Source organism: Lepidochelys kempii, chromosome 3 (genome assembly GCF_965140285.1).
Source record: "Lepidochelys kempii isolate rLepKem1 chromosome 3, rLepKem1.hap1, whole genome shotgun sequence".
NCBI classification, from domain to species: Eukaryota; Metazoa; Chordata; order Testudines; family Cheloniidae; genus Lepidochelys; species Lepidochelys kempii.
This window is the reverse complement of record NC_136382.1, coordinates 141,329,979-141,350,525: the sequence shown is the minus strand read 5'-3', so window position 1 is coordinate 141,350,525 and position 20,547 is coordinate 141,329,979. Positions and strand designations below refer to the sequence as shown.

Sequence of the window (20,547 nt, the reverse complement as noted above, 5' to 3'; positions counted from 1 at the left end):
AATAAATAGCTGAAATAGGCAGATCTTCCTTTTACAATTTCACCTTTAAAGTAGTACTGAGTGTCAGTGAATGTAATGAGTAATACTAAATGAGCAGTATGGTAATAATAATTAAATAACTGCATTGACTCATTTTATTTAGGCGACTCCATCCTCAACATACAGGATTCTGAAGACTATCCACCTTCAAGATCACCATCATTTTCTATAGTTTCAGAGTTATCTGCCAGCGATACATCAGGAAATGCACACACAGCAAATATTTACAAGAAGTAGCAGTAAGAGCTATAACAAACTGTGGGGGAAAAAATTCAAACGTCTAGTATGTAGCTTGGTCACCAACAATGCTGCAAATGTATCCAAGATGAGAAGAAATTATTTGGAAGAGAGTCCCAAGCTAATAACACACGGTTACAGTGATCATTTGATGCAGTTCCTAGCCAAAGACTTCAGTGTTCCAGAAATAAAGGCTAATGCTATTGAAATTGCAAAATACTTCTGTTAACAACCACTTTGCAGCAGCTGCTCTGAAAAAAGTAGGAGGAGCCAAGCTAACTCTCCCACAAGACGTGCAATGGAACTCAGTAGTGGACTGTTTTGAGCACTATATCAAGAACTGGCATAATCTGATGACAGTTAGTGAAAAAAATCGTGAAAAAATAAATGGCACTGTCACAGCCAAAGTTCTCAACATCGGGCTTAAGAGAAATGTTGAACACATGCTGAGTACCCTGAAGCTTATTTCTGTAGCCTTGAACAAAATACAGGGAAATAGCTGTTTTATTGCTGACACGGTTGAAATTTGGAAGGAACTGAGTGAGATCTTAAGAGAAATATGCAATGACCGAGTTAAATTACAAGCATTAAAAAAAAAAAAAAAAATAGGACAAGCACTATCTCCAGCTCATTTTCTTGCAGATATTCTCAATACTCAGTACCAGGGTCAAACCTTAACTGCTGAAGAAGAGGAGATGGCTATGACATGGACATCCAGCAATCATCCCTCCATAATGCCAACTATAATAAACTTCAGCACTAAGGGTGAACCATTCAAGAAATAGATGTTTGTTGATGATGATTTAAAGAAAGTCACATCAGTGAACTGGTGGAAGTCACTTAAGCACTTGGATTCAGAGACTGTTGAAGTGATAATCTCACTTTTAACAGCAGTAGCTTCTTTTGCCGGTGTAGAAGAATATTTTCTTCCTTTGGACTAATTCATTCGAAACTGAGAAATCGTTTGGGACCTGAAAAACCAGGAAAGCTTGTTTTTCTTTTCCAGATTATGGGCAAACAGGAAAATAAAAGTGAAAACGACTGAGTTAGCTGCAGAAGCCAGTATTTTCAGTTTCTCATGTTGACCTGGCTGACACAGTTGATTTGATTTTTTTTTTTAATTTCATTTAACTATTTTAGTTAAAAACAATTTTAACAAAAGCAAATCTGATTTTAAAAAACTTGAATGTTCAACTAAATACAAAAATTCATAGGCTTTTTTGTTAAAATATATGTTTGCTGTTGAGGAAAAAAAATCCAGGATACTTAACTTGTTATTTAATTAAATAAAACAATTTAAATGTCTGTCTGGTGATGTTCTCCTCCTGATACAGCATGGCAAGAAAATCCTCCAAATATTAATGATAGTTCACCTCCCAATGACTTCATAAATATCTGCTTCAATTACCTTTGGTAAATGAAATAACCAAACAGTCATTCATTTTCTGATAGAGCTGTAAAACTAATCTGAAAAGTTTTCTAAATAAATCACTTTAAAAATGTATAGTGTGTACCTTCTAAAAACGAAACCTACATCTATCTCTGAGTTGTGAAGAACATGTATTGTTATAACAACCAACAAGAATGCACTTTTATGTAGAAATCCATGATTAAATCGAGTCTTCCTGACTAGTGATTTAAATCAGATCTACCCATGTCAGGGTCCCATAAACAGTCCAGGCAATTCTTAAGTAATACTGTGATGCTTGAGGTAATTCAGTCAATTATCTTCTTATCCAGTTCATTTTGTGAATTTCAGTTCTGTTGGTTGAAGTGCTGCAAGGTATTTAGGTGGGGAAGATCCCACAGGCATACACTTTGAGGTTACTGTGATATTTGTTCACTTTATCAGTAAAGAAATAATATATTGCCCATCTGTCAGCATCTCCTTCTAACTGATGCTAACTTAATCAACATTCATGGCGAAACCGTGGTATTCTTCAGCATACGTTTTTTTTTTATTCAAACATTCAGGTGACAGAGTGCACACACTAACTATTCTTAATGATCACTGTATAGGAATAGAAGATTATTGCTACATCACAGTATAAAAGATTATCTCTGAAATTATTATAGAGACTAGCCACTTTTGGAAAACCTTAGGCACACCAACTAAAATAAACTATTTAATTTATTACACACACCCACCTACCTACAAGAAATGGAAAATATGTTAAACTCTCAGGGTGAAAAAATAACTATAACCCATGGTAGGCATGTACAATGCAGTTTTAACTTGTTTATATATTGGCTTGGCAGAATTATTTTTATTTTTTATGTTTTCAGTGGATAATAGTTTTATTTTTAGCATTTTTTCTGATTTTTTAAAAAATCTATTTAAATTTTCACATTTGTGGGAATTTATGGGGATGGAGTCAGACAGTGGGAAGAGTCAGACAATAATTATTTAATGACAGTAGATGTTGAGATTTATAACTGTTAAAACACAAATCGTCAGTATCACATGTCAAAATATACAAATTAAATATCCTTAAATAAAACACTAATTAGTTCTCCAGCAGCACTTTTCTTTCTTTATCTGTAAACTTTGATTATTGATGGAACTGTGTTTTTTTGTTGGTTTATGTGTGTATGGTAAAATTGACTTCTACTGACATTTACTGGTAAAAATCTAACCCTTTCAAGCCTGTGTGTGTGTGTGTGTGTATATATATATATATTTATAACACAATATAAAAACTGAATATTAATATTAAACTGAAAAATTAACAGAAAATCAAAAGCTAACCAGGATGCTCAGTGGAATGATGAGATAGAAAGTCACTTGCAAAAAAATGAATGACCACAAAGATCAAGTGACTTGGGAATGTCAGAAAGATGCTATTAAAGAAGCTGCAGATAAATAAGTAGGGAAGAAGTTAATAGGTAAGAAAAACCCAAGGGTAACAGAAGAAATCATTGTTCTGATGGATGAAAGAAGGAAAGTAAAAGCACAAAGATAGATAACAGAAAAAGGGGAATATGGAAGACTAAATAAAATGATGAAAAAGAAATGGAGATTATCTGAGAAATACAAATAATCTGAATAATTGGATAAAGAGAATGAAGTGAGCGGTATCAAAATATAACTGTTTTCAGTTGCAGAAGTTAATTACATAGACAAGTTACATGTTTTCAAGTCACGACGGCCTGATGAAATACATCCTAGAATACTCAAGGAGCTGACTGAGGGGATTTGAGCCGTTAGCGATTATCTTAGAATAGTCATGGAAGACGGGAGAGATTCCAGAGGACTGGATAATGGCAAATATAGTGCTGTCACGGTTCCTCCCCCACTCTGAACTCTAGGGTACAGATGTGGGGACCTGCATGAAAAACCTCCTAAGCTTATCTTTACCAGCTTAGGTCAAAACTTCCCCAAGGTACAGAATATTACACCTTGTACTGGCCGCTACCACCACCAAACTAATACTGGTTACTGGGGAAGAGCTGTTTGGACGCGTCCTTCCCCCCAAAATACTTCCCAAAACCTTGCACCCCACTTCCTGGGCAAGGTTTGGTAAAAAGCCTCACCAATTTGCCTAGGTGACTACAGACCCAGACCCTTGGATCTTAAGAATAATGAACAATCCTCCCAACACTTGCACCCCCCCTTTCCTGGGAAATGTTGGATAAAAAGCCTCACCAATTTGCATAGGTGACCACAGACCCAAACCCTTGGATCTGAGAACAATGAAAAAGCATTCAGTGTTTTACAAGAAGACTTTTAATAAAAAATAGAAGTAAATAGAAATAAAGAAATCCCCCCTGTAAAATCAGGATGGTAGATATCTTACAGGGTAATTAGATTCAAAAACATAGAGAACCCCTCTAGGCAAAACCTTAAGTTACAAAAAAGATACACAGACAGAAATAGTTATTCTATTCAGCACAATTCTTTTCTCAGCCATTTAAAGAAATCATAATCTAACACATACCTAGCTAGATTACTTACTAAAAGTTCTAAGACTCCATTCCTGTTCTGTCCCCGGCCAAGACGACTACAGACAGACACAGACCCTTTGTTTCTCTCCCTCCTCCCAGCTTTTGAAAGTATCTTGTCTCCTCATTGGTCATTTTGGTCAGGTGCCAGCGAGGTTACCTTTAGCTTCTTAACCCTTTACAGGTGAGAGGAGCTTTCCCCTGGCCAGGAGGGATTTCAAAGGGGTTTACCCTTCCCTTTATATTTATGACAAGTGCCCATCCATAAAAAGGGGAATAAGGATAACCCAGGGAATTACAGACCAGTTAACTTAACTTCTGTACCGAGAAAGATAATTATTTGCTCCATTAATTTGAAAACACCGAGGAGATAAGCTGCTAAGTAACAGTCAGCATGGATTTGTCAAGAACAAATCAGGTCAAACCAACCTAATAGCTTTCTTTGACAGGGTAACGAGCCTTGTGGATAGGGAGGAAGTGGTAGATGTGGTATATCTTCACTTTAGTAATGCTTTTGATACTATCTCGCATGACCTCTTCAAAAACAAACTAGGGAAATACAATCTAGATGGAGCTACTGTAAGGTGGGTGCATAACTGGTTGGAAACCATTCCCACAGAGTAGTTATCGGTGGTTCCCAGTCAAGCTGGTAGGGCATATTGAGTGAGGTCCCACAGGGATCAGTTCTGGGTCCGGTTCTGTGCAATATCTTCATCAGTGATTTAGATAATGGCATATAGAGTACACTTATAAAGTTTGCAGATGATACCAAGCTGGGAGAGGTTGCAAGTGCTTTGGAGGATAGGATTAAAATTCAAAATGATCTGGACAAGCTAGAGAATGGTCTGAAGTAAATAGGATGAAATTCAATAAAGACAAATGTCAAGTACTCCACTTAGGAAGGAACAATCAGTTGCACCCATACAAAATGGGAAATGACTGTCCAGGAAGGAGTAGTGCAGAAAGGGATCTGAGGGTCATAAGCTAAGTATGAGTCAACAGTGTAACACGGTTGCAAAAAATCAAACATCATTCTGAGATGTATTAGCAGGAGTGTTGTAAGCAAGACATGAGAACTAATTTTTCCACTCTACTCCGCACTGATTAGGCCTCAAATGGAGTATTATGTCCTGTTCTGGGTGCCACATTTCAGGAAAGCTGTGGACAAATTGGAGAAAGCTCAGAGAAGAGGAACAAAAATGGTCTAGAAAAGATTGAAAAAAATTGGATTTGTTTAGTCTGGAGAGGAGAAGACTGGGGGTGGGAGGTACATAAGTTTTCAAGTACCTAAGAGGTTGTTACAAGGAGGAGGGAGAATAATTGTTATTCCTAACCTCTGAGGGTAGGACAAGAAGCAGTGGTCCTAAATTGTAGCAAGGACGGTTTAGGTTGGACATTAAGAAAAACTTGTTGACAATCAGGGTGGCTAAGCACTGGAATAAATTGTCTAGGGAGGTTGTGGAATCTCCCTCATTAGAGATTTTAAAGAGCAGGTTAGATAAACACCTATATAGAATACTCAGTCCTGCCATGAGTTCAGGGACTAAACCAGATGACCTATCAAGGTCCCTTTCAGTCCTATGATTCTATGATATTTGTGTTTTATTGACCTCAAAAGATATTTGATAGAATCTATCACTACAAATTGCTCAACATATTTCGAACTTTAGGGATTGATGGATACAAAAACTCTGAGTAATAAAACTATATTGGAATCAGAAGGCAATTGTAATGGGAGATGCAAATGTGAGAGATGGGGTGGTATAATGTCAGTGACTTTATTCTACATTTATAGTGAGTGTTTATTAAATTAGTAGAGGAAGGTTTAAGATAAATGGAAAATAGGTTAATAACATTTGCTATGCAAGTGACATAGTGCTGTTGGCTGATTCAGAAGATAGTCATTTGAAGTTAGTAGAGATTATAGATGAATATGGCAAAGAATATGGTCTAGAGTTGAATGTGAGAAGACAAAAACTATGGTGGTATGCAAGGATCCTGGGAAGACCTGCAAGATTCCAGTGAGTGACACAGCCATACAGCAAGTGAGAAATTATTGCTACTGAGGAAGCATCATTACAGAAGCTGGGAGCTTGGATCCTGAAGGCAGCACCAGAATAGCAATAGCAAAAGCAAAAGAGACATTCTGGAACAATAAACATTTGATGAGAAGGGACACACATCTCAGGACTAAATTCTGACTGTTAAAAACTTATATATGGTCGGTGTTAAATTACGACTGTGAAACGTGGACATTCAAACAATCAAACTACAGTCCTTCTTCAAATTATGTGGTTATAAAAGAATTTTGAAAATATTGATAAACCATGTAACCAGTGAAAAAAGTATTGGCAATAGGAACTCAGCAAATACCAGTCAGAGATCGTATGAAAAGAAAGGTTTGATTTGCAGGGCACGTTTTTTAAGGAAGTCAGCAGATGATGCATGTTTGCAGGCCCTGAAGGGGAAAGTTGATGGCTGAACAAAAAGAGGAAGAAAAAGAAAAAGATCTTGGATGGACACTATGGTATCCTGGGTGGATCAAAAGGACTTTTGGCTCACAAAGAGATGAGCAGGGGGTTGTACAGAATAGGCTGCCATTGTTGCCAACCTCTAGTAATGGAGATCTCGTATGAGAAGATATATTGCATATATATTACTGTGATTATTATTTATTGTAGTAATAATAATGGCTTCTCAGTCTTCTTAAAGAATAGATGAAGTCTACTGTGAGAGTGAAACTGGAGTCAGAGTTTTCCTAAAAAATATTTTTTGTATGTACAATGTTATGTCTTAATAGTTTTTCTCTTCTCTCAGACAGTGGTAATTTTAAAACTCTAATCTGAATTGCACAAATTAAAACTCATGAGCCGTGTACAAAACCATAAAATAACCTAGGAAAATCACTAATAGACTTTGTTTAATAAGGTTAATGCTGCAGAAGTACAAAACTATATATCCTCTTTTATCACACTAAATAATACCTAAAATTAAACCTAAATGTTTAAAGATATGAACATTTTCAGAACAGCATCTAAAAGCCTTGAGTCAGCTGATGAGGCTTCTGTTGTCTTGACCTTAAAAGAAAATTCTTACAAGTAAATAAAGCCATCTGTAAAAGTGCAAACAAACCACACAAAATCTTTCTGTTTTAGGTGTTTTTCTAGAGTATATGGGATCCAGCGCTTTTGTATATATGGTTAGATTTAAGCACAAGTGTGAGAGTTTGCAGGATTTGGGCCTTACAGTGTATAGCAATGATTGTAGTATCTGAACAAAAGAAAATTAAAAAATAAAAATCCACCTCTATATTTCTGAAAAACAGTAGATGAAAAACATAAAATGTTAAACTAAATACACTTGATATTTATATATTATCATATCATAAATTGATATATAAGGAATATATTTGTCATTATGACAGATTTTATTTTTTACAGCACAATATCCATCCAAACATAACCTTTCCTCCAGCATCTATACAAAGGAAATAAAAATCAAATAATAAATAACATGCAACTGTATATGTAAGTTATTTACAGTGGTATAATTTTGAACCAAACATTGGAAGGGACAGATTGCTGGTTGAACAGACAAAATTGTCCCCCTTCACTTTCCCAACTGGCTTTGAGTAGCAATGCAATGTACGGTTCTATCACACATCTACATTCACAGAGTTATGTACTAAGTGTGAGTGATAGTAATGTTTTATAAAACAAAAATATATAAAAATGTATAAACAAAAAGTGTATATCTCTCCCCCATCCTTGGTTTAGTCTCTCTTGTAATATGGTGCAGCTTGTGGAGGGAGGTATTTAGGAGTAAACAGTGTGGCTTCTGACAGCGACACTTCTGGATATAAGGGTCAGTTCTACCCTACCGTCTAAAACAGGTGTGGGCAAACTTTTTGGCCCGAGGGCCACATCTGGGTATGGAAATTGTATGGCAGGCCATGAATGCTCTCCCAATTGGGGTTGGAGTGCAGAAGGGCATGAGGGCTCTGGGGTGTGGCTGGGGATGAGGAGTTGGGGGTGCAGGAGGGTGCTCTGGGCTGGGACTGAGGGGTTTGGAGGGTGGGAGGAGGATCAGAGGTGGGGCAGGGGGGCAGGTTCCAGGCGGCACTTGCCTCAAGCATCTCCCAGAAACAGTGGCATGGCCGGGTGGCTCTGCGCTCTGCCCTGTGTGCAGGCACAGCCCCTGCAGCTCCCATTGGCTGCGGTTCCTGGCCAGTAGGAGTTGCAGGGTGGCATTTGGGGTGGGGGCAGTGTGCAGAGCCCCCTGGCTGCCCCAACGTGTAGGAGCTGGAGTGGGGATGTGCTGCTGCTTCCGGGAGCCGTGCAGAGTGGGACAAGACCCCAACCCCGCTCCCTGGCTGGAGCGCTGGAGCGGGGCAAGCCCTAGACCTTACTTCCCGGCGGCAGCTCGAGGGCTGGATTAAAATGTCTGGGGCTGGATGTAGCCCCTGGGCTGTAGTTTGCCCACCTCTGATCAAAAACTGGGTTGAAAGTTGTGGGAAGATATGTACTTCTGCATGCCCTAAAATTATACCTTTTTTGGCTAATGTCCACCCTTAAGAGGCTTTTTATCTGTTTGTACGCTCTTTATTTATTTTATTTTTACAGAAGAGGTGTTTTGTAGACAATATGATTCTGTTAGTTACTTTATCTTTGAAGTGTTTTTAGGGTTTTGACTGGGTAGGGTATCAAAATATTTCTATAACCTTATTTGTTAAAATTACAAATCAGTTAAAAGCAGACTTCAGCAATCATGGAAAAATAACCTCTCATTTATAATGCCTAACTGGTTTCAGATTGAAATATTTCTTTAAATAACTTTTTTCTTCTAATGTATATGCATGGTATATGATCTCTTGCAGTTTTTCATGAGTGCTGTACATCTGGCACTTTATTTTAAATAAATAAAAACCAGAAAATAAGAGCACTGAAAGTTTAAAAATAAAACCACTTGTGAATTACATGGACACTGATAACATCTGAAAACAGGGAAAGGTGCTGTAGGTCCAGCCATTGACAGTCTCCTTTAATTGCATTCCAAACATGGACAGAACTCTCTAGTCTACAGTTGGTGTAGGTCAGGGGTCGGCAACCTTTCAGAAGTGGTGTGCCGAGCATTCATTTATTCACTTTAATTTCAGGTTTCGCATGCCAGTAATACATTTTAACGTTTTTAGAAGGTCTCTCTCTATGTCTATATATTATATAACTAAACTATTGTTGTATGTAAAGTAAACAAGGTTTTCAAAATGTTTAAGAAGCTTCATTTAAAATTAAATTAAAATGCTGATCTTATGCCGCCGGCCTGCTCAGCCCGCTGCCAGCCTGGGGTTCTGTTCACCTAGGCTGGCAGCAGGCTGAGCGGGGCCTGTGGCAGGACCCTGGCTGGCAAGGGGCTGGCAGCCAGAACCCCAGACCAGCAGCGGGCTGAGTGGGGCTGGCGGTCTGGGGTTCTGTCCATTGGCTGCTGCCAGCCAGGGTCCTGGCTGCCGGCCCCACTCAGCCCGCTGCCAGTCTGGGATCCTGGCCCTGCCCACATAGAGTGGGTACCTACCTTCTCCCTGGTTCTAGCCCATTCTCTTCCTCTCTCTCTTTGCACTGAGCTGAGGGTGGGAGTGCACTGAGCACATGGCTGGGGGTGAAGGAGCAGGCTGGGGGTTGGGGTGTCCAGGAGCTAGAATGAGGGAGGGGGCTCAGGGTTGGGGCAGGAGGTTTGGGTGTGGAGTGCTTACCAGGGCAGCTCCCATTTGGTGCGAGGGGTGCAGGTGGGAATGTGTGTGGGTGTGTGTGCAGGAGCTCCTGTTTGGTGCTCGGGGGGGGGAGGGGGAATGTGGGTGGTGCAAGAGTCAGGGCATGGGGTGTGGAGGGGCTGGGTATGGGGGGGTTCAGGAGTTGGGGCTGGGGTCATGGGGGGGTGCAGGGGTCAGGGCAGGAGGCTGGGGTGTGTATGAGGTGGGCACAGGGGGCTGGGGTGTGTGGGGGGTCCTGGAGTCAGGGCTGGGGTCGTAGAGGGGTGCAGGGGTCAGGGCGGGGGTTGGGATGCGTGGGGGGGTGCAGGGGTCAGCAGGGGGGGACTGGGTATGTGTGGGGGGGTGCTGGAGTCAGCACATGGGGGACTGGGTATGTGGGGGGGTGCTGGAGTCAGGGCTGGGGTCGTGGGGGGGTGTAGGGGTCTGGGCAGAGGGCTGGGGTCGTGGGGGGGTGTAGGGGTTAGGGCAGAGGGCTGGGGGTGTGGGCTAGGGTCTTGGGGGTGCTTCAGCCCCCTGTCCAGAGCGGCTCACGGCAGGGGGCTGGAGGGGATATGCCCCGATTCCACCCCCGTCCCCATCACTTCTCTGCCTCCTCTACGGAGCAGAGAGTGCTCTGCGGCTCTGCTTCTCCCCCTCCCTTGCAAGGGCCATCAGCTGATCGGCAGTAGGGAGGGAGAGGATGAGGGGCAGGAACGCAGCACGCTGGCAGAAGAGGCTGTGGAGGGGGGGAGCTTGCCTGCCCTGCAGCAGCAGCCGCCGGCAGGACCAGGCTTCTTCACCCTGCCCCCATGGGGGGGGGTGTGGGGTGGGGAGAAGAGCAGGCTGGGGTGGGCGGGGTTTGTAATTGCTCACTCCTGCCTGCCGGGGTCCCGGCCTGGGTTCGGCAGCGGGCTGAGCGGGGCCGGCAGCTGGGACCCGGCAAGCAGCAGCGTGCCATTAAAAATGGGCACGCGTGCCATAGGTTGCCGACTTCTGGTGTAGGTGATAATAGTTTATTTAACATTGTTTGCAACAACTGTATTTTAGTTGAAAGTTATGTTTGCTGTTGAAACCTGCCATAAGACCAGAGAAGTACTTTCTTTATAGTGCTATTCAAAAATTGTTTTAACAGGCCCATTTTTTTTAATATGGGTCAATCAGTGGGAGACGTTTGTAAAGACTTATCTGTTAGAATTTAACTCTTTTCTCATTCTTTCTCTAATACTTTCTTCCAGGCTGACTCCTCAGTAGAGATTGGGAAGGGCAGCATAAGAGAAGCCAAACGTTCAAGCTGATAACTCAAGAAAACTTTTCTCTGAATTGAGGGCTCAGAGTGGAGCCATCATGAGCGATGTTACCATTGTGAAAGAAGGCTGGGTTCAGAAGAGGGGTAAGTTCCAAATATAAACAGAAAATTCTTCTAAAGTGTAGCACTCTTATCAGTAATGATATTGTGCAGCTGGGAATATGAAAAGACTAATACTTTGCTGTAATGTTGTTTCCCAGTTAATAGCAAGTATCCTCTCTCTCTTAATGCGACAGTCCAGACTACATGGGGACTGACACCTTGATCGTGCAAACAGTTAGGCACGTGCTTAGTAGTATATATGTGAGGAGTCTTGCAAAAGTTGATGGGACTATTTGTATGAAGTCAATGTGCCTAACTGTATTGCTGAACTGGGGCCCATGTGCATAAAGTTACAACTGTTTTCCAAAATAAAGAACAATTTTGTATTAATTGAATTAAATTTAGCTTTTGGGTTGACTGTTTATAATCGGTCATTGAGTGATGTAACAGATTGAGGAATGTTAGTGTGCTTGATCTTTGATTTAGAGTTGTGCTATTTTCATTTTTAAGAAACATCTTTTATGAAGTTTACTTTTTAATTTTTGCTGATCTGGGAACAAATATCTCTGTCATGGAGGTCAGTTTAAAATTATTTTCTTAATACTAAAATGTATCCATAGCAAGATTGGGCATTTAGTTGATTGGTACTGCGTGTGAAAACAATGCCTTCAAAAATGTTTAGACTGAGAGATGTACTTCTGTTTAATTTAATTTCACTAATTTTTGTTTTACAAATTAAATTCAGCACACGTATTGGTTAAAGTATAACTGACTGTTTAAAGCTGATACTTAGTTTTTTCTGTCTGATCCTTTTTTAATGAATTATAACTTAATTGGTAGTTGTTAGCAGTTACAAACTTCATTTTGTAAGTAACCCAAAGGAGTCACTTTAGGAGAGGATTTCCTGATTTGTCCAAAGCTTAACTTTTCTGTCACAAAAATGCTTTTCTGCTCCCATGCCAAATATGTTGTTAAAGATCTTTACTGTGTTGTGTACATGGGTAGTAGTGTATATATGTACGTGGCCATGTTGGGTAGGATGGGAACTAATTCATGCTTGGGGATATTTAGATCAGTCCTAAGTTTTTAGCTATTTGTAGTACCAAAGTGTGTAGTTTTAAAAATGTTTCCTAAGTTTTGACTTTGACATCTTTGCCCCAGTTTACACAAATCTATGGCAGCTTCCAGTTAAAATCAATGCTTACAGCCCATAAGTTCTTTTATCTCACTTGGAAGAAAATACACATTAGAGCAGGGGGGTCTCAAACTTCATTGTACCACAACACCCCCTTCTGACGAGAAAAAGTGTTACATGACCTCAGGAGGGGGGACTGAAGCCTGAGCCCTCCCAAGCCCCTCTGCCCCAGGTGGTAGGGCCAAAGCCCGAGCCCATCTGCCTGGGAGGAGGGGAAGGCACAATTGAAGCCCAATGGCTTCAGCCCCAGGCAGGGAGCCTGTAACCTGAGCCTTGAAGCCCTGGGGCTTCAGCTTTGGGCGGTGGGGTTTTGGTTTCAGCCCGGGGCCCCAGCAAGTCTAAGCCACTTTGGGGTCCTGACTCACAGTATGAGAACCACTGCATTAGAGTCAAGTGATAGTAAAGAAGACACATAATTAGTGTTGCTCCATGACTTCCTTTTTAATGACTATAGTAAGGTTTCTTAAAAACATTTTTCCAGTTATTTTTATATCGTGAGTATTTTCTTATTTACAACAAATTTAATGACTGTATATCTGGCAAAACTACAGCAAAGATAAAGCACAACTAAAAAAAGTAGTAACAAGTAAAAGTAACTGAAGAACAGTAAAATAATTTGCTGATAGCAGAAACATAGTTTTGGCTTCTAATTTTTTAAATACCTTTAGGTTATCCTAGCAGTTGTTTTCAAGAACAAGACCTTTTATCTTAAGAGTTTCCAAATGAACATCCTTTTGTTTAAATTGTCTTAAGGAATCAAAATAAGACTTTGTTTATCTAGTATGAATATGAAACTCAACAGCTTATGCTCACAGTCCACCAGTTTGTATAAGTAGGGGAGACTACAAAATATGAATATCTGAATTGGTGCTGGAAGAACTTGGGGAGCTGATATTGGTATAATCAGAAAGATACCTCTTTCTGTCTGGTTAGGAGTACTAGCTTGCTTGGACGCTCTTGTATTTCAGTGTCAGCTTTTTGATAGTATAGTAATACGTAAATCAGAGGAGTAACTTCCATTTATTGGTGGTGTCTCACTTTTGTTTATATACTTTGACCAAGAGGCAACAATGGACTAAAGTATATAGCGAGGCTAATTAAAAAGTTGTAAACTGATTGAGTATTTTTGTATCTGACTCCTTCATTTAGCTCTATTTCAAAATAAGAGGACTTGCTATAAATTGCCCTCCTGCAGACACTTACTGGTCAATTTTACTTAAAGTGGGAAACTCTAGAAATCGTGGATAGCTGTATCACGTATTATCACCTTTGTAATACTTTGAAACAAGATTTCAGTGATATATACTGCTATATTTTGGGCATGCCTTTAACTAGACACAGTTCCAAACGAGACTCATCTCTTCTTCCTGCAAGAAGGTTGTCTGGATCATGGTGTGACTGGCTCCATAATGTAGTTAAATCCACGAATATTGTGTGCTGAATAACCTTTTAATTTTAGCAATGAGATGGTTTGTCTAAATAGCATGGTGTGCAGAGACTAAGACTGTCATTTGGCATAGTGACTTCATATTTTTATTAAATGTCACTGAACCCATGAAAAGCTGAAAAAAATCATAACCTCGTATACAGTTGTTCTCAAACTTTTTTTTTTGCGGACCACTTGAAAATTGCGGAGGGTCTCGGTGGACCACTTAATGATCTTTCCAAATGTTGTTTGTACCATTAGCTAACTATTGTAAAGCACTTTAGATAAAAGCGCTATATAAAAAAATCTTAATTAACATTTTTTTGTTCTACAAATAAAAGCGCACAACTCATATTTTAATATGAGCAGTCCTACCTTTCTAATGCGATGGATGTGCCCTCTCTTCCCCGCCACGGCAGCCCCTGAGCTGGGGCTGGGAAGGAGGGGGGTAAATCCCCTGCCACAGCAGACACAGAGCTGAGGCTGGGAAGGAGGGCCGTCTCTCCTGTAGCCTTGGAGCTGGGGAAAGTCCCCTCTTTCTCTGGCCGCTGCAGCCCTGCACGTCCCAAATTATTCCCACCCCCTCTTCTCATCCCACTGCCCCCTCCCACTTACCCCCTATTTCTCCCACCTACCCCCTATTTCACCTTACATGTGCATCTTCTCCAGGATGCAGACACCTAATTAGTAGAGCCACACCTCCGCAGCTCCACTAATTAGGTGGGTGGCCCTTCATTCTCTCATGTGCAGCTGCCCAGGCGTGCACCTTAGAGGGAAGTATCTGCGGACCACCTGAATGGAGCTTGGACCACAGTTTGAGAACCTCTTCTCTTATAGAAACTGTATTCTGGAATGTATAATGTGTACTACAGGTAAAGAAGTGGTAAACTGAATCTTGTCTAACTAGGCATATTTTCAGGTCTGGAACACACAAGATAATTTGTTTGGTTCTCACAGTAATTCATACTTTAAATTCTGAATTTCCCTCCTGTTAGTTGCTTAATGTAGATATTTGCCTTTTCGTTTTGATAATTTTATTCATATAATGACTTCAAAGATAAGTTACTATATGCTTAGGATGAATGAAATTGACAACCTGATCAACTGTTCATTACGCAGCAGGAAGCCTCCACCATAATTTTATGTAGTCTCACCAACTATGGCATTGAGTCTGTAAATGCATGGTATATTTCTTATTCACTATTGGGGTCAGAAAAGGACTTGGATATGAAAAATGAAATTTAATATTTTACTGAGTATTTAAGAATTTGAAATCAGCAAAAAAAATTATTTCTGGTGATATTATTTGAAGCAAGGCCTCTTCAGTTGGCATTTTTCTGTTAATTTGGTTAATATTTCTTCTTTTCTAAATAAACACATTTTGATGGCCTTTTTTCTTCTTCATTTTGATTTATTTTAGAGCAATGTGTGACTTTTTGTGTGCTTGTTTATAGATAGCGATGCCTATAGTTAGGTGGCCCAGTGCTTTCCATTATGAGACTCTGCTTTCAGTTGCTTGTAACTTCAGCAAACTTCAACCATTCGGCCCTGAAATTTTCCATGCTGAGTGTTTGTCTCACTTCGAAATTTTTTTCAATATTTCAGTAAAAATGGTTTATCTCTTCTCAGAACAAGGTTAGGGAAAAATATGTTGTAGGCCTGGCTTGACATGAGTAATTAGACATGGGTGAGGCCTCATTTCTTGGGAGACAAGATTAGCGAGGTAAATGGATCAGCTGCCTGGAAGCAGAATGTCAGTGCTAATTAGGAGAGGTATATAGTGAGTAAGCTAACACAGAATGTTAACATTAGGGGGAACATCCAGGGAATCATTTACAATGGACAAGATAAGCCTGAAACAAAAGATGAAGTAAGGATTAAGTCATACATGGACAGTGCGTAGACAGAGCATTCTGTACAAGGTTTGATTCCTACAAAGTAACCATGCCAGTCCCCAAACGTGTAATGCAATGGATAGAAAATGGAATGTAATTTGTAAATGTCTATAAAGGAGGAGGTTTCTGTAACTTTGGATGTGTGGTACGCCCTGTACCCATCCAATACTCCTTGAGTCTGATCAACTCAGCATAGCTTTGCTGTATGCCAAATACAAATCTGAGTGACAAACTCTGGAGTCAAACTGAGTTCTCAGAAAGTTCAGTGCAAAGGAGGGTATCTCAACATAGTGCTGCTGTGAACGTGTAGCTTTACTGTCAAAGATCACACCCAGCAATATAGCAATGGCATTGGAAGGGTTTAAATGTGAGATTTCCAGGCACAGAAAGAGTGAGTTAAATCTAAAAAAGTGGAAGATGTCTTGGGGAAACCTCAACAAATGTTGTTCTGCCCACATTAATTTTTTATAGCCATTTAATTGAGAAGCTGTACTGTCTGCATTCTTTGGAGCAGGGTCTCAAAAGTTGGGAAGAGGTCACCCTTGTGTCAGAGATGTGCCTTTTGCCATTTCTGTGATAATTCACCCTAATTAAGCCAAAAGTTATGATCCAATAAAATTGCAGTTTACACGTGCTTTGCAGATACTCTGAGTTTTGAGAGTTATATTCTCCAAAGATTACTTTTGTACTGAAAATGCTTCATCCCAGGTTTTCAGCGTCTAAGCAGGACTTTTTCCTGTAATTGCTTGGTCAGTTGCCAAAAACTGGAACTGTGAGTAGGGAGACGCTCTCTCCTCTGCCTTTAGTGCTTCCTGTACTAGTGCCCATGAAATGAGGAGGAGAAAGAGTAAACAGCCTGATTCTAATGAGAAAATGAGGAGCTGGGATGAGGAACTAGGTGGTGATGGGGAGACTGGGAGGTGGAAAACTGGGACTGAGGGGGGCTGACAAGGAGCTAGGGCATATGGGGCCTGGGCATGGAGTTGAGGTAGGGAATGTTACAACTGTGGACATGGAGCTGAAGGAGGGGGAAGAACTGGGACTGGAACAGTGATAGGATGGATGGGTTGGGGCAGAAAAGTCTGTGTAACCACTAAATATACTCCCCTAAGAAACTGGACTAGAACCCAGGATTGCTGATTCTCCGCATTTTTCTGCAGCCAGCAAACAGCTGTGAAACCCACTGACAAAATGTGTGCCTCATCTTTCTGTAATGACTACATATCACAGGATTTCAGCCTGGACAGGAGCCAGTCTTGCAAAGATAAGAGAACTTCCATATCCCTGATGGATGTCAGCCCTGGTTGTAGAAAATCCCTTCTGATGTGGGGGCAGAATTGATGGGTGCCTGGGGGGACAGAATTGATTTGGGAGTTAAGGGGCAGAATTAATTGCTGGGCAGAGATATTGGCAGGTGTGCGAGTGAGAGCTCCAGGAGTAGTGGCCACTATCAGTTATTCTGTTTGTTCAAGTGGCAGAGGTCTGTGTTGTAGATATAGAAGGTCTTCTTTGAGTAGTGTCAATATGGGTGCTCCACGTCATGTGCGCATGCACCTTTTGAGCTTTGATAGGAGATTTTTAGTAAGTGTTCATTCAGCCTGCATGCACACACCATGAAACCTCGTGCTGTGCTTCAAGGTGTAGAGGGCTTCACAGGTAAACCGCCCTCAATTCCTTCTCTACTTCCTTGGCCTGAGATGAAGCTCTAGCTTGTCTGCCTTGTGCATGTCTCAGCATATTTTGTAGGTGTTTACTCAGGTTACTGCGAAGGCTGCGAGTTTGCCACGGAAGGCACTGATTCCGTGACTTTCCGTGTTTCCTGCAGCGGCTGGTGCACCTGGTTCAGGGGCAGCTCAGGCAGATCCTGCGCCAGGCGCACCCGTCTCGGGCTCCCGCCCGCATCCCCCAACCCCCCAGCGGCAGAGTTTGTAGAGGGGGTAGGGGGTTGGGGCATGGGATGGGGTGAGGAGGACTCTGGATGGTGCTTACCTGCGGGGAGCTCCCTGGAAGTGGCTATGTCCCCATCACTCAGTTCCTAGGCGGAGGCATGGCCAGGCAGCCTCTACCTGCAGGAAGCTCCCATTGGCTGTGGTTCCCAAAGAGGCTACCCATCCAACCTCTATTTCGTCTTTGTCTCCAGACAAGGCAATTGTGCCTCCACTGTTGAAGGCTGACAATTTTTGGCAGTTCCAGGACCTTGTAAAGAGGATGGCAGACACCCTCCAGATATTGCTTGATCAGGTTAGACTCATCTCACAATCTCCTGGACATTTTGCAGTTGGCAACACACGCTCAGGTTGCTCTACCGATTTAATGAAGCACTCCTGGATCTAGCAAAGACTATGTAGCAAATTCTTGTTATCATATTGCCAATTGGTATATAGGCTGTTAAGAAATATTATGTCCCCACCAGGGACTTAGAATTTTTGTGTTCTTGCTCCCCATCTAATTTCCTGGTAGTGGATGCTGTAAATGAGCGGGGTAAACAGCATTACTCCAGGCTTCCTCCTTATGAAAAGGATCAGAAAAGGTTGAGCCTTTTTGGATGAAAGACCTACTTATCCGTATCCCTTCAATTTTGGATCACAAACTACGAGGTGATCTTGGCCAAGTATGACTACACAAATTACAAGTCCTATATTGAACATCTTCCACAGGAGCATAGAGAAAACTTCCAGGCCATCATTAAATAGGGTCAGTTATTATCCAGAACCTCTCTCCTAGTGTCCTTGGTTGCCACAGACACTGCTGTTAGATCCATCCTCACAGCATTTGTCATATGTAGGGCATTGTGGCTCCAGTTGTCGGCCTTCCCAAGAGAGTCTCAAAATACAGTTGAAGACTTCCCATTTGATGATCAGAAGGTCTTCCGAGAACTACGGATGAGTCCCTGCGCGTGCTAAAGGACTCCAGGGCTATATTGAGGTCTTTGGGTATACACACCCTACAAACAAGGTTAGATTTAGTAAGTCTCAGATTGCTCAGAGACCGTGCCTGGCTCAGTTATCTGCTTGTGTCAAGGTTCTTTCCCCACTCTGAACTCTAGGGTACAGATGTGGGTGCCTGCATGAAAACCTCCTAAGCTTACTTTTACCAGCTTAGGTTAAAACTTCCCCAAGGTACAAACTATTTTACCCTTTGCCCTTGGACTTCCACTGCCACCACCAAACATTTATCTGGGTTTATTTTTATTAGGAAAGCATCGTTTGAAAATGTCTTCCCCCCCCAAAAATCCTCCCAACCCTTGCACCCCACTTCCTGGGGAAAGTTTGGTAAAAATCCTCACCAATTTGCATAGGTGACCACAGACCCAAACCCTTGGATCTTAAGAACAATGAAAAAGCATTCAATTTTCTTACAAAAAGACTTCTAATAGAAGTAAAAAAGAATCACGTCTGTAAAATCAGGATGGTAAATACTTTACAGGGTAATTAGATTCAAAACATAGAGAATCCCTCTTGCAAAACCTTAAGTTACAAAAAAGACACACAGACAGGAATATTCATTCTATTCAGCACAGCTATTTTCTCAGCCATTTAAAGAAATCATAATCTAACACATACCTAGCTAGATTACTTACTAAATTCTAAGACCCCATTCCTGTTCTGTCCCCGGCAAAAGCATCACACAGACAGACACAGACCCTTTGTTTTTTCTCCCTCCTCCCAGCTTTTGAAATTATCTTGTCTCCTCATTGGTCATTTTGGTCAGGTGCCAGCGAGGTTACCTTTAGATTCTTAACCCTTTACAGGTGAGAGGATTTTTCCTCTGGCCAGGAGGGATTTTAAAGGTGATTACCCTTCCCTTTATATTTATGACAGCTTGTGACAGAACCACTGAATCTGCTAGAAAAAGACAGAGATCCCATCCTCCTTCAGCCAGTACCCAGTCATAATCAAAACAGCAATTCTGACATGTTGGTCGAGGGCTTGATGACTCCCTCACCTCTAGTTTGCAAATTGCAACCCTTTGCCCACCTCCCCGCTTTTAGAGACTGCCTTTCCCATTTCCAACAGGTCTGGCAGTGTATAACAGACAAGTGGGTAATGGAGGTTTATAACATAGGGCTACATCATGCACTTTATGCCCCTCATCCCTTTTCAGGGACCCCTCTCACAAGACTATACTGAGTGAAGAAGTGTGAGCCCTCCTTTGTTTAGTAGGAATAGAACCAGTCCCATTTCCTCACGGGAGGAAAGTTTTACTCAAAATATTTTCTCATGCCAAAGAAGAACAAAGAGTGGAGACTGATCTTAGATCTAAGACAGCAAATTTGTAAATGCACAGAAGTTCTGGATGGTGACTCTGGCAGCGGTAATGCCTTCTCTAGCGATAGGAAATTGGTTTTTGGCTCTTGACCTACAGGGTGCCTGTTTCCATATAGTGATACATCCTGCACGCAGGAGCTATCTGCACTTCACCATTGGCCAGGATCATTTTCAATACCGAGTATTTCCCTTTGGCCTTTCCTTGGCCCCGATGGTATAGTCTGAGGTTTTAGTGGTAGAAACTGCTTACTTTCTGCAGAAGCAGTCTTAGTCTTCCATATCTCAATGACTCAAGGGCCAATCCTACAAAGAAGTACTAACTTCCATCCAGACAGTTCTCTCCCTCTTCCCAGAGTTGGGTCCACAGCTGAACATAAAAAAGTCCAAGTTAGCCCCTGTATAGAGAATACAATTTATAGGGGGGATATTTGGATTTTTTGGCAGCCTGGGCCTT

At 41.4% G+C, this 20,547-nt stretch overlaps 1 protein-coding gene across 4 annotated transcripts in view; it reads left to right on the top strand.

The window, feature by feature from the left end:
• Positions 1-20,547, top strand: part of AKT3 (AKT serine/threonine kinase 3) — a 270,822-nt gene that overhangs the window by 15,902 nt on the left and 234,373 nt on the right. For all 4 annotated transcript variants that reach the window (XM_073338271.2, XM_073338263.2, XM_078852231.1 and 1 more), the window contains exon 2: positions 11,197-11,351. In XM_073338271.2, the coding sequence (XP_073194372.1) occupies positions 11,306-11,351 (46 nt within the window). In that variant the 5' untranslated portion in view covers positions 11,197-11,305. The remainder of the gene's footprint in view (positions 1-11,196; positions 11,352-20,547) is intronic.